General features: G+C 36.6%; 1 protein-coding gene across 1 annotated transcript in view; it reads left to right on the top strand.

Moving 5' to 3' along the window:
- The window catches only part of LOC115030336 (complement factor H-like), a 20,656-nt gene extending 7,132 nt beyond the window's left edge, over positions 1-13,524 (top strand). Inside the window, exon 2 of the mRNA XM_029473869.1 lies at positions 13,293-13,524. Within this exon, the coding sequence (XP_029329729.1) occupies positions 13,293-13,489 (197 nt within the window). The 3' untranslated portion in view covers positions 13,490-13,524. The remainder of the gene's footprint in view (positions 1-13,292) is intronic.
- Positions 13,525-14,836: the final 1,312 nt, after the last annotated feature.

Genomic DNA, 14,836 nt, shown 5'->3' with positions numbered 1-14,836 from the left:
TCTCTCTCTCTCTCTCTCTCTCTCTCTCTCTCTCTCTCTCTCTCTCTCTGTGCCTGCTGAGATTATTTATCCATTTTATATTGTTAAATGTACTAGAACCTGGAAGAACTCAATGTATAAATGAGCCGGAATAAAGAATCATGCAATTGGATCTTTATTCAGAATTGTAATAATTTATACTCTAATGGTTAATAAAGGTCATATGAGTAATGTTTGCATGACTCAAGCTATATAAAATTTCAATGTCAAGTTGGACCTCACAAACTATGTGCCCTCAGAGGCATATGAAGAATAATTTAAATAATTAATTGAGTAGAAACACAAACTGTAATGAGTAGTACGAAGTAGACTTGTTACTTTGTGGAAGCACACAGAAACACACTCCAACAAGTCTATGTTTTGCAGAAATAAGGTCATAAGATGCTTTCTGTTCTCACAAGCACTCAACTCTCCACATAGGAATCCATTCCAAGATTATGTACTAATAATTCTGTTATTTAATGGTTGTAGGTAACATCTTTAGGTTGCAGTTTTCCTTCTTGTACCTTCTATTGGAATGTAATTGTATACAGATACTGCTCAAGTTTGTTGTATCATAGAATGTCTTATTTTCTCTGTCTATGATGCTTGAAGGTGTTGTTGGGTATAGAGGGGCATCTGTAGTCTCATAGAGTCTGCAGCAATCTGTACAGGCCCTTCTAGCCTTAAGAGTCTCCATCTCCATCAAGAAGTCAGGTATAATTTTAATAGGGCTGTCATTATATGTTACTAGCTCTTTTTCATTAGCAGCTTTTAATATTCTTTCATTGTATGTTTAGTGTTTTGAATATTATGTACAAAGAGGAGTTTCTTTCCTTGTACAATTTATCTGATTTTCTGTATGGTTCTTTTACTTTTACAGTCACATCCTTCTTTTGGTTAAGATAATTTTCTTCTNTGTTGTTCAAAATAATTTCTGTACCTCTGATGTGGGTCTATTGTCCTTCCTCTATTCCTTTTATTTTCAGATATGGTCTTTTCATAATGTCCCAGATATTCTCTAAGATTTGTGTGAGTAAATTTTAGAATCAACATTTTCCTTGTCTGATGTATCCATTTCTTCTATTGTGTCTTCAACATCTGAAATTCTCCCATCCATCTTTTAGGTTTTGTAAGTGAAACATACCTCAGGAATTCATGTTCAAATTCCACATTTTTTTCCTTTACATAATTCCCTAATTTGGCTTTTCTTTATTGATTTTACTTCTATTTTTAGGTCTTGAACAATTTTGTTCATTTTTTTTCTCCCACTATAAAAGATGAGACAAAAATAAAATTTTGTCTTTTCCTGGATTTCTTCATTTCCTTAATTAAGACCTTTATCTTGTTTGTACAGATTTTTTTACCCTTTTCACTTGATTGTATTCATAGGATTTCTTTTTTCTTTTTAATATTTCTTGGATATTTTCTTTATTTCAAATGTTATCCCCTTTCTGGCTTCCCCCACCGCTGGAAACTCCCTACTCAAACCCCCATCCCATCCCAGTCTTTTTTTACTCTTTTAACCTATGTTAAAATAACAATGTTCTGTTGTGGTAGAGTAGATGGGGTCTAGTGAGACATAGTATCCTGGCTGTTATTGATTGTTGTATGTATGTATGTATGTATGTATTTATTTATTTATTTAATGCTGGCACTTAGGTTGTTGGATTTCAAAGATTACAGACTTGTGTGCTGATTTCTGTTTTTGCCTTTGTTTTTATCTTGGTTGGTTGTAGTTTCTATTTTGTTTTGTATTTGTTGCTTTGTTTCTGTTTCCTCTCTGGATTTTAGAATAGTGTGATTGTATGTTGCTTAGTGTGAATTTTTCTATGGAGATTATAAGTGGGGCCACTGGGGGGTTCCATTTATAATGTGTTTCTAGCTTTATGGAGATGACACCTAGGAATAGGAATGCACTAAGTGTCTGGGGGGAGGGAACAAGATCATAGTATGTGCCACCAGGGTGTATTTATAGAGTCGTAGAATAGGTGCAGAGAATAAAGAGATATTACTCCAGAAGGACTACTTTAAAGGCAGTGATGAAATTAGTGGATTAGATCTGGAGATATAGAAGAAAAGGTTAAAATCTATAGTTAGTTTACCTATTTCCCAAGTAAGAGTGAATTGTGGGTTAGGAGGAAATGCCTGATGAGTTGTGTGGTAGAATATAGCAATGAGTGGAGGGAGGAAGTTTAGGAGGGGGAAGATCTCTGAGATCTACCAGAAGCACAATGGATGGATGCTGCCACAAGCGTTGTACTGCAAAGCTGCTGATGAGACTCTAGAGTTGTATCTGGAAGAACAGAGAGAACAATGAAGAGCTTAGTCATCTCACCTGCATCTATGACATGGGTAACCTGCCATAGAATCGGCAGCAAGAATCAGTAAAGAAGTTAAGAGGGTTGAGAAAGGTGTTTTGTTTTATTTTATTTTGTTTTGTTTTGTTTTGTCTTGTTTTTGTTGAGACAGAATCTCACCCTGTAGCACTAGCTGTAATGGAACTTACTATTTAGATAATGTTGCCCTAAAATTACAGAGCTCTCTCAATCTCCCTCTCTATTCCAGATAGTGAAATAAAAGCCATGTTCTGCAACATCTAACTCATCTATAGTTTATAAAGACCTTACAGTTTAGTGTTTTTCAACCCTCCTAATGCTGTGACAATTTAATATAGTTCCTTATATTTTGCTGGCCACCAACCATAAAATTATTTCATTGCTACTTTATAACTGTAATTTTGCTACTGTTATGAATTTTAATGGAAATAATTTGGAGATAGAATTTACCAACAAGGTTGTGACCCACAGGTTGGAAGCCACTATTGTAGTTGGTTTCTCCTCACTGTTCTTAAATATCGCTTCCCGGACCATGACTACTACCTCAACCTGTGTATGTGTCTCTACCATGAGAGGCTAACATGGGATGTTAGCATTAGTTTCAGAAGGAATAATATTTGATATGTTTCAGAAGGAATAATATTTGATATGTCTGTCAGGTTTTTCTCAACCCCCAAACTGCAGATGTTCTAACTACTCTTGATCTAAAATACTATTCTCATATTCACTGACCTAGGTTGTATAAAAATGGGCTCCCTAATGATCAGTAACAAAGTATAACTTACTGGTATATAGTATTACTTAACTATGGGATGAATAAATCTTGTAAGCTAAGCACACATCTGTTCACAAAGCCTGAAGCTATGCAAAACCTGTAATAAACTTGCAATTACACAATAACACCCTGTAGCAAAACAACTGCTACCAATTTTTTTTATAAATAATGAATAGAAATGCAATACAGTTTTTCCACTGTTCCAAAGTATTTATTGTTTTAGGAAAGATGATCCATCCACTCAGTGGGATGGAGAAGTGTGCCTAGGAACCAATCAATAGTGCCCAAAAGGACTCTGGTTTATTCATATCTATCCATACAACAATCATGGACACAAGACTTGTATTCAATCAGTTCTTTGGGTTTAAACCATAGTCTTATCTCCTTCTCAGCACTGTGCACTGAATCGCTGATGTTCAGACCAACTTGACTGAAAAAAATCCCCACGAATAGTGCCTGGTTTAGAATCAGCTGAATTGGTCTCTCCCAGCATCACTTGGCCAGTTTTCATCAGATTAAGCCCTTCCTAGACCATGGTCACCATGGGCTGTGAGTTCATGTAGTTCACCATACCAGGGAAGAAAGGATGGTTTTTCAGGTCAATGTAGTGCTGCTTCAGGTGGTCTTCAGAAGCCCAAAGAAACTTCACAGCCACCAGTCAGAACTCCTTCTGCTAGAAGTGCTTGATGATCCTTCCTACCAGGCTGTGCTGCATGGCAGTGTAGGTACACCACAGGTTGGCCCTATGGTCCAAAAGCTGGCAGGTCTGCTGGTGCCTGGGATGAGTGATGGGAGCAAAAAGCAGCAATGCATTTATTAAACATCTTTTTAAAATAATAATATAAAAGGAAGTAAAGAGGGGAACTCAACAGGATTCACCGGTAATATGTGCAGGAAGATGGGAAGGAAAGCTGCATCAAGTATTCTGTGGGGATTCTACTGAAGATCCATGGATGAGAACTTGGGATTGGATTCAGAACATAGGAGGAAGTGATGATTGGTGAGGGTACTTACTTAGCTTACCTGAATTTTTACCTTGATCAGCTGGTATATTCCCTGGGAATGCCTCCTAATGTCAGAGACTAAAAATGAGATGTGTTGAGTATAGAGAAGTTGTATTAGAAGATCTTTTTTATATGTGGGGTCAGAGAAGAGCAACAGACAAGTGCATGTTTTCTGCTATAGAACTGAAGATGAGACTAGGAGACTGGATTTGGGGGAGGAGAGAGAGAAGTGAAGTGATGCAGCCAGCCCTTATCTTCCCTTGTCATCGTTAGTAACTTATAGCCTTATAGCATGTGCTGACCTCAAACTCACTCAGACTGCCCTGGCTTAAACTTAGGGAAGATGCTCTTCTTTCAGCCCTCAGAATGTTGAGATGTCAGACAAGTTACCATTGCATACTTCAAATACCTTTCAAGTAACTCCTCATGGAAATAAAGTCTTCAAATAACACTATGAATTGTGTACAATAACACTATACCTTGGATTACTTTTGCCTAGCATAGCAATGTTATCACCAGTACAAAAATTAAGAACCAAAAAAAAATAGTCTACTTCAGAATAGATATCTGCACATTTATAAATGACAACTTCTGAACTCTTTCTCCAAGATTTTGGNAAATCTGAGAAGAAACATGAATCCTTCTTTACAAGTTTAGCAGAATCAAGAACTGACTCCACCATATAACGGTGTCCTCCAAGTTAGTCTTAATTTTCTTAATTTTCAATCAGAACCTCTTGTCCATTCATAATTCTTTGCACCCTGTGTTCAAGTGTAGTAGGTCTTAGATGTTCAGAATTTATTCTAGATTGTCTAATTTATTATCATCAAATGTTTCATAGCTGTCTTCACTGTAACAAGGCTGTTTTTACATGTCTAGGTATTTAACCCACATGAGCTCTGAGACAGTCTCTCCCATTGCCTGGTTATCCGGATCGTTCAGAAGGTTGTTGTCAACCTCATAAGAGGAGCCTGATGAGATTGTCTCCTTCACGCTTTCTCCTATGCTGGACATTGTCCTCCCTGAACAAACTGCTCTCACAGTGTCCTTGCGATGTTGCCCATTGTCCCTGCCTTTACTACAGTGATCTTTCTCCTACAGTGTTTCTATCATATCTTTCAGTCATGGTTTTTGATTTTGAAGTGAGACTATTAGTAAATATGTCTCTTTAGTGTTTTCATCTGTTTTGCTGTCCATTTTACTGTTAGATACTAATATCACATGTGAAGAGTTTTTCAACATTTTTGGAATTATTAAATATACATAAGAGTCTCCAAATATTCTGTCAGCTTTAAACCACTTTTTGATCCCAAGATACTCTGGCAATAATTTCTCCTCCAACTACCACCAGGTTAATTTTTTAGTATTTTCATTTCTTTGTATAACATAATAAAATCGAGGGAAAAAAAGATGTTTAAAACCAAACCAAAATCTAAATTTACAAAACATTCATGCTTTCACTTGAAATCCTTAAAATGTTCAAGAATGAAATGAGAGGCTGGAGATGGACCAGCAAATATGCACATTAGCTGCTCTTACAGGGCACCTGGTCCTAGTACCCTGCTCTCACGTTCCAGTTCAAAAAATGATTTCCCCTTAGAATCCTCTGCATCTCCAGTCTGAAGATTCCACTGCCATCTTCTGACATCTCAGGACATTATGAATGTAGGTAGTATCCACACACAAATTCAGGGAAACATTGATAGAGAAATTAAAAATAAATAAAAATATTCACTATGTGGATTTTCAGCTTGGCTTTTGTTCTTGCTAAAAAAAGACAGCAGTCAGGTTTGCTTGCATCAATATGTTCATAGACATCAATTGGTAACATTGTAGGAATAGAAAACAAGGAAGCAACCCCCCCCTAGAATTAGAACAACAAAATGGTATTTTATTTCCCTATTCTCAATGTAGGGTTTTTTTTCTATGACTGTCATGACAGATTACCACAAAATTAGTAGTGGAAAGTAGGAAATTTTGCCCTTGCACTGTTGGAGACCCGAGATTCAAACATAATATCACAGGACTGCAAAATACTGTCAGGGCTGGTTTCTTTTTTATTCCATCAGGGACGCATTCACAGGCCTAGTCTCTGTTGCAAAATGCTACTTGGTTTGGTGGCTGAGGACCATCTTCCTCCAACTTCAAGTTCAATAGTGTGTTGTATTTTAGCATTTCCCTTCAATCTCACTAATGCCATCACTGCCTTTTCTACTGTCAAAGGAGACAAGGCAAAAAATTCCTATCTCAAAATCATTAATTACAATTCNAAAGTTACTTTGACATGCAAAGTATCCTTAATGGTAATTGTGGCTTAAAATGTCACATCAGTTATAGACATCATTTAACCTATAAAAATAATTAACAGCAAAAGAAGCAGGCTTGTTACTTGTCTATATCCTTAACTGACAATAGGTTTCTTTTCATGCATATATTCTGATTAAAATTTTTCTTTTCCCACTTTCTCCCAGATCCTACTAACCTCCAGGATTCTTTGATTCTCTCTCTCTCTCTCTCTCTCTCTCTCTCTCTCTCTCTCTCTCTCTCTCTCTCTCTCTCTCTCTCTCTCTCTCTCTCTCTCTCTCTCTCTCTCACACACACACACACACACACACACACACACACACACACACACACTCTCTCTCTCTTTTCCATTATAAAACAAACAGGCAAATAAACTGATAATAAATTTAAAATGATCTAAAATAAAAAAGTGGAATAGGAGATTTGGGGACTGAAAGTCGATAAATCTAGGAGAACTTGTGCTGTGCTCATTTAGAACAGTTACAAAATTGGTAAAGTTATTAACTAGCAGTCTGAGTAAACTGCATAAACACTATGATAAATGATTCAACAATCACTGCTGATGGAGCCATCACCTGCATCTGGAAAGTGTAAGCTATCAAACGAGGCTCATTTAGGTACTAACCACCTCGAGTGATTGTGTACTTTAAGGAATATTATGTTTAGTCCTAGAATTGTGTATAAAGGGGGTAAACAGATTCACCTGTGCCCACTGGAAAATAAAGATTAGGTAAAAGTCTGAGAACTGAGGTAATAAAGATATGCTTACTCTGATCCATGCCTCCTTTTGTTACTGCTTAAAACAAAACCTCAATGAACTAATTTAAGTTATTGATGTCCTATGAAAAGTACAATTCTCAAAATTGTTAAAGAAGAATATTTAGTATACAAAGAATTATCATTTTTAAACCATGTAATAAATATGTAAAAAAATTCTTGAAAAATTTCTCTCCTAAAAAAACTAAAACAAATGAGAAAGCTTAAGGAAATTTGTTTTTATTTGTATTTGTTGAACTAACTTTAAATATATTGCATGAGCTTTGGCTAAGGGATTTTCTATCTTGTTGATTTTCTCAAAGAACCAACTCTTGTTTAGATTGATTCTAGTCATGGAATGAATGGCAAGTCAAAGCTCCTTGCCTTAGGACCACTAGCAAAGAGATATAAGGGAATGGCCAAGATCTCTCTACCCCGTACAAAGGCATAGACCAAATCTGGTTTCTCTCTCAGCCTTTGACTTTGTGCTCTGCTTGGCCTTCAATTAACTCTGGCAATCCATTCTGATCCTCTGACTCCTTCTCATTCTCTGTCGCTTCCTGCCTTCATTTGTAACTACCTTGTTTTGTCTCTGCAAACTTTCCCAATAAACTTGGCCACACTCACCTCTTTCTCTGTATAGCTGTCTCTCAAGTAGCCTCTATTTTCTCTCTGTTCTCATGAGAGTTGAACATATTCTATATGTCACACAACACATACACACATATGTATTGCACGTTTTAATCAGTTTTACATATCTTAATTGAATCCACTAAACCTTTGAATTTTGGCAAAGTGATATCATAAAATTCCAATTCAAGATATAAGATACAATTTGCTAAATGCATGAAACCCAACACAAGATATAAGATACAATTTGCTAAATGCATGAAACTCAAGAAGAACGAAGAACAAAGTGTGGACACTTTGCCCCTTCTTAGAATTGGGAACAAAACACCCATGGAAGGAGTTACAAAGTTTGGAGCTGTGACGAAAGGATGGACCATCTAGAGACTGCCATATCCAGGGATCCATCCCATAATCAGCCTCCAAACGCTGACACCATTGCACACACTAGCAAGATTTTGCTTAAAGGACCCAGATATAGCTCTCTCTTGTGAGACTATGCCGGAGCCTAGCAGTCACAGAAGTGGATGCTCACAGTCAGCTATTGGATGGATCACAGGGCCCCCAATGGAGGAGCTAGAGAAAGTACCCAAGGAGCTAAAGGGATCTGCAACCCTATAGGTGGAACAACATTATGAACTAACCAGTACCCCGGAGCTCTTGACTCTAGCTGCATATGTATCAAAAGATGGCCTAGTTGGCCATCACTGGAAAGAGAGGCCCATTGGACTTGCAAACTTTATATGCCCCAGTACAGGGGAATGCCAGGGCCAAAAAGTGGGAGTGGGTGGGTAGGGGGGGGGGGGGGGGGGGGGGGTATGGGGAACTTTTGGGATATCATTGGAAGTGTAAATGAGGAAAATACCTAATAAAAATATTTTTTAAAATTCCAACTCAACTCTTCATAGAGTAAGAAAGAGCAATTTGCAGACTCAACAGGAATAACAAAAAACATAGGATACCGAAACCTAATCTCAACAATAAAAGAACTTCTGGTGGAATCACCATCCCTGATCTTCCTTCTTGTCTATACCTATTATCCTTAGGTTTGGTCTTCTCATTGTGCCCTGTATTTCCTAGATGATTTAGGTTAGAATCTTTTTGCAATTCACACTTTGATTGTTGTGTAAATGTTTTCTATGGTATCTTCTGCACCTAAGATTCTCTATTCTATCTCTTGTATTCTGTTGGTTATGCTTGCATCAATGGCTCCTGACTTCTTTACTGGGTTTTCTACTTCCAGAGTGGTCTCCCTTAGTGATTTCTTTATTGATTCTACTTCCATTTTTAGATCCTGGATGGCTTTATTCAATTCTTTCACCTATTTGGATGTGTTCTCCTGTATTTCTTTAGAGGAGTTATTTATGTCCTTCTTATAGTCCTCCATCAACATTATGAGAAATGACTTCAGATCCATATCTTGCTTTTCTGATGTGATGGTGTATCCAGGACTAGCTATNGTGGGAGAGTTGGGTTCTGATGTTGCCAAGTAACCTTGGTTTCTCTTGCTCTGTTCTCACCCTTGCCTCCCTTCATCTAATTATCTCAAGCGTTCCCTGTCCTCAATATAACTGATTGGAGCCTGTCCTTTCTGTAATACCAGTTGTGTCAGAACTCTCAGAGTCCAGCTTTCTTTGTGATCCTGTGATTCTGGGATCCCGTGATGCTGATATTCTGGGTGTGTGAGACTTCTTGGCAGTTAAGTTTCCTCTGAGACCCTGAGATCCTGATGTGACCAAGCTCCTGGGATCCTGGGGTCCTAACATCCTGGGCTTGTCAGAGGGCCTGGAAGTGGTACCTCCTCTGTGGACATTGGGGCTGTCTGCTGAGGTTTGAAACCAAGGTAGACCATAGCAGGCCAGAATAAACCTTGACCACTGCTTGGGCAGGGTTCTTGTGTCTGTGCTCCAGCTGGCTCCAAGCACCCCAGGTTCTTTTAGAACAGATGTTGTGTTCCACTCACCAGTGATCCTAAAATGTGGGGCTTGCTAGGTTACCTGGGTGGTGGAGAATCCTCTGGGGACTGGGTGAATGTTTGCAGAGTTTGGGCCCAAGGTCGACATTATTCTTATATTCTATGCCCATTATTTAAGAAGTAGAACACTAAATGGAAAAGAAAGATGGCATCACGAATCCATGTTTAGCTGATTGCATTGAGTCCAACAATCTGTTTTCATGGTGTTTATGACTCCTAATCAGAGAAGCAGTATCTCAGTAGTCCTCTGGCATTAAAATTCTGCATAGAATTAACTCCAGGTATCCTCGAAATAGATCATTTATCCACTAAAAGATCAAACTATAAACCATAATATACTTATATTGTATCAAACCTTGTTCTTAAGAGGAACTTTTGAATCATTCCACATTTAGGTGAATCCAGTTTTCCATGGGGAGCATCAGGATTCAATAGATCAGTCATCAGAGAACATAGCAGAGTAGAATCTCTTTTGGACTGAATTTACCTGAAGCTGGAATTACTGTCACCTATTTAAAAACTCTTTCTTAGAATATATTTACTTTCAAACTGAGAAATAAGTTTGTTTCCCCAAATGTGCTTCTGTACATGCTACCTAGGTTTGCTTCCTTTGAACACTAGGGTAGAAGGGAGGAGTTTGAGGGGAAGGAGAAAATAGAGGGAGGGAAGAAAGGAGGCAGGAGGAGAAAAAGACTCTCCATTAAAATTTCCTTTTGAACATTCCACAAACACAATTACAAGTCAAATATTAAAAGTTTAGTATGTGGTTCTCGGGAATCATTTTCCACAGGGAGAGAGGTAACAGGGGGCATTCTCACAGGATACTAAATGAAAGTTTGATGATGAAAGTAAGGATATTTGCATCTTAACTCATATAAGCTAGCAAATCTCTAAAAATGGACTTCATTTTACTGAAGAAATATTTTTACTCCTTGATGAAAAGTAGTTTCTTATTTAAGAAAAAAAAAAGTACTGCATCACTCTACTTTGTTTTCCTGGAGCAGAAAGAGTTTACCTGAGTACAATTATCTTTAAACCAAGGCACCTTAATCTCTTTGACACTATATCACTGAATATACAATTTGTTGCAGCTGACTTTACAAGAATCTTGGACTCCATAAGACACAAAATTAAAATATGAAAATAAGTAAACTTTCTTGTAGCTGATCATAGCCAGACCAAAGTGGTCGCAAACAACTTCTCAGAATTTTTGGATTGCTAACATATAATAGCCCCTCTCTAATGATAGGCAGGAACAATGAAAAAATAACACAATGTCCTGAACAACTTATTTTGATGCATCGGTTTCCTGTAGAGATTACATTTTGTAAAATTGATTTACAATGTAAAGAAACTAAGCTGGATGTATTCCATTCTAAATATTTCTACAAAACATTTGAAATAAGAAAACTGTACATTGGGAATCTATATACAAGGGAAAAAGTAGTTTTGTTCTTAATCAGTTTTACAAAGTTCTTGCCATACTGTTTGCTTCTCCTCTTAAATACTTGGCCATATTGTTGTTTTCTATCTTATGGCTTTAGCTGAAAAAGGTATTGAGTTAAGCTGTATTAAGAAGACCTAAATAGAAAAACAAAAACACAATGGCCCTATGAAAATATGACAGCAGAGTGCAATGAAGAGAAAAATTTTGAAGGAAAACAATTAAGGCTGATCTGAAATAAATGTTAAATGGCATAAAAATTAGGAGACACACTTGATTTAAGTAGGTAAATCTTAGGGTGTTGTTGGCTGTGAAGAGATATCATGACCAAGGAAACTCTTATAAGGGAAAACATTTAGTTGGGGTGGCTTATAGGTTCAGAGATGGATTCTTTTATCATCAAGGGGGAAAGCTTGGCAGCAGCAAGGCAAGCATGGTGTTGGAGAAGGTGCTGACAATTTTATATCTTGTTTCAAAGGCACTCAGGAAAAGACGGGCAAAGCCCACCCTAACAGTGACACATTTCCTCCAACAAGGCCATACCTATTCCAACAGGATACATCTCCTAATAATACCACTTCCTGGGCCAAATATATTCAAACCATAAGAGTAGTCATATACTATTATTATTTTAGATCACATTTTCCTACTATACATTTATATTAACTCTCATCATGTAGAACCTAACAACTGAAGCAGGGGCTGGCCCTTACTTTGTTGCCTGCCTCTGGATCCTGTTCCCCCTAACTGGGATGCTTTGTCTGCCCTCAATGAGAGAGGGTGTGCCTAGTCTTGCAGTGACTTTATGTGCCTGAGTGAGCTGGTGCCCAGGAGGCCATCCCCCTTTTCAGAGGAGAAGCAGTAGAGGGGATGAGGCTAGGGTCTATATGTGGAGGGACAAGGAGGAGAGGAGAGGGTTTCAATCAGGATATAAATTGAATTTAAAAAAATACAGGTAAACTATGACATAAATTTAAGACCGGTGGAAAGATTGCTGAGACACCTTCTGAGGTAAGTGTACACATTAGAGGTATATATGTAAAGGCAAAAACTATTCAAATAATACTTAAAATAAAGAATTTTGTGCCAGACTGAGTCTAAAAATGAATTGTGAAGAAATTTTCCAGACACCTATCATAATACCTTTCTTTTATAAATTAAAATATTAGATTTAGATAGAAAAGCATGAACTGAGGAAATTGTAATTATAGAGTTTGTAATTTTATAAACTGATTATGCCTTTTAATTCTGCATATGGGCCTGATTCATTCATCTATATGATTTTTTAAACTACAGAATTATTAGCATAAGTGGTAGCTTTTAATTACAGAGGTTATCGTGAATGTCACAAAGTGCAGAAGAAAAAAAAAACACTAATGAATACTCATATATGCCAACTAGAAGGCAAAGAAATTTATTTATGCAGAATCTGAGGCTAATTAAAAATAATTTTCTAATGTAGCATTGGTATCAATTAGCAAATCTTGGTGAAGGTGATTTAGTGCATACAAGACATAAAATCCACATTTGAGGAATTGCTTGGTGTATGTGAAGTTTAGATGCAGGGTTTGAAGGTCAAAATTTTTTATTTTTCTCCCTTATTCAGTAGGTTTTCCTAAATAGGTCAAAGAACATGTTTAATTCAAAGAGACAGAGGTGTAAAATCTTCACAATTATTTAAAATTAAGAACCTGTGAATATTAATAAATAGTCCAAATGAGAATCAAGGCCAGCAATTTCAATCAAAGAATTAGAAAGTGGAAGGAATAATGTTCCTCGCACTGAATATTTATTATGATAAACTTATTGTCATCTTTAGAATCATGAAATACTATATGTGATGGCATCAAGAGAAAAGAATTCATAGCAGAACACACACATATATCAGGAGGAGAGGAAGCCTAACTGATATGTTAAGAATATGAAGATGCATTCATTTCGATGTCAATTTTAGTTATCAGTATAAATAAATTATATCTGCTGTTTATTTTTATAGTCTTATCTTAGTGAGATTGAATATTTCTCATTATTTATATCTGCTTCTTTTCAGAAAAGACGTGCTCGCCTCCTTATATTCCAAATGGTGTCTACGCCCCTCACAGGATTATACACAGAACTGATGATGAAATCAGATATGAATGTAAATATGGCTTCTATCCTACAAACGGATCAACAGTTTCAAAGTGTACACTCACTGGCTGGATCCCTGTTCCAAGATGTACCTGTAAGCTTCACTTACGTCTTTAATTTCCATGACCCTGAAATTAGTCTATTAAATATGCACAGTTGAAAATACAGTAACAACAACATTTAACTTTTTATTTATGTACAACCCTTAGAAATATTCTACTTTTAAAAGTGAATAATATTTAATGCAATAATATAAGTAATATTAAAATTTAAGATTCCAAGTAATATTTAAAATACATTATAGAAGACTAAATTTTTTAATTTACATATATTTTTCTAACTAATCATTTTCTAATATTTTTAGTAAATTATTGAATAAAATATTGTCATATAAATATTTATTTTACTTATTTATTTACATCATAATAAATATCCATCAATAATATTTGCCTCATAACAAACCTTTGTTGTCCCTTCATTTTTGTCAGCTAGCTTTGAAGATGACTCAGCTACTGGCTCTGCATCAGTGTAGTGCTGTCAGATATTCTTGACTGTCAGTCATCAGGCGACTTTCTAGGCACTATGTCCAACCTGCCACACACACTAGGATTTGGCAAGAGGGCTCAGTTCCTTATCAGATAAGCCTCTGCATTCATTATTTCACAAAAACTAACTTGCCTTAGAGTTACTGATCAGAGGTACAGTAAGAGTCTAGAATCCATCCATGAGCTACATGGAGCATACAATGTTATGGCCATGGCTCTTCCTTATATACTGAGTTCAACATGTATGTGAAGAAGGGAATTGTGTTTCTCTATCTGGAGAGAGTTGCTTTGAACGATGTCAGTGGCTTCTCAACACATGTATACCACTGTGCTATATTGAATCAAGAGTATTTAATTTCTGGGATATTCCATTCTTTTCAATATTTTGCCTATCTGCATCCATACATTTTTCTTTTATCTAACAGTCTATGGTCAATGTGTATTACACTTAAGCCTGATATCCCCTAAGAAATAAAGTGCACAATCACAGAAGAGCACCAGAGGATCTCTTCACACTCACCTTTCTGTTGCTGTCAGTATTACTGAATTAATTACTTAGAAGAAGGATTTGTTTTGTTTTGCTGACTTGAGTTTATGGTCAAGTTGTTCTGTCATTTTTATCCTGTTACCAGGGGCATCTTTATGTCAGAGAGTGAATGGTAAGTCAAAGCTGATTGCCTGATGACCACAAGCAAAGAGGTAAAAGGGAATGGCCAAGATCTCAATATCTCCTTCAAAGGCATAGACCCAATGACCTCACTTATTTCAGTGTGTCCAGAAACTCTGAACTTTATATCCTTTACAATAGCACCAGCAATGAGAAACCAAGCTTTTAACTGAGATGAGAATTTGGGAAATATATGATATGCAACTCATAAAAATGAAAGAAGCTATTTCCACTAAGAAATAATATTAATAC

This window comes from Mus caroli, unplaced genomic scaffold (genome assembly GCF_900094665.2).
Source record: "Mus caroli unplaced genomic scaffold, CAROLI_EIJ_v1.1 scaffold_9985_1, whole genome shotgun sequence".
NCBI classification, from domain to species: domain Eukaryota; kingdom Metazoa; phylum Chordata; class Mammalia; order Rodentia; family Muridae; genus Mus; species Mus caroli.
The sequence above is the reverse complement of the archived record's forward strand: the minus strand, read 5'-3'. Positions and strand labels throughout refer to the sequence as shown.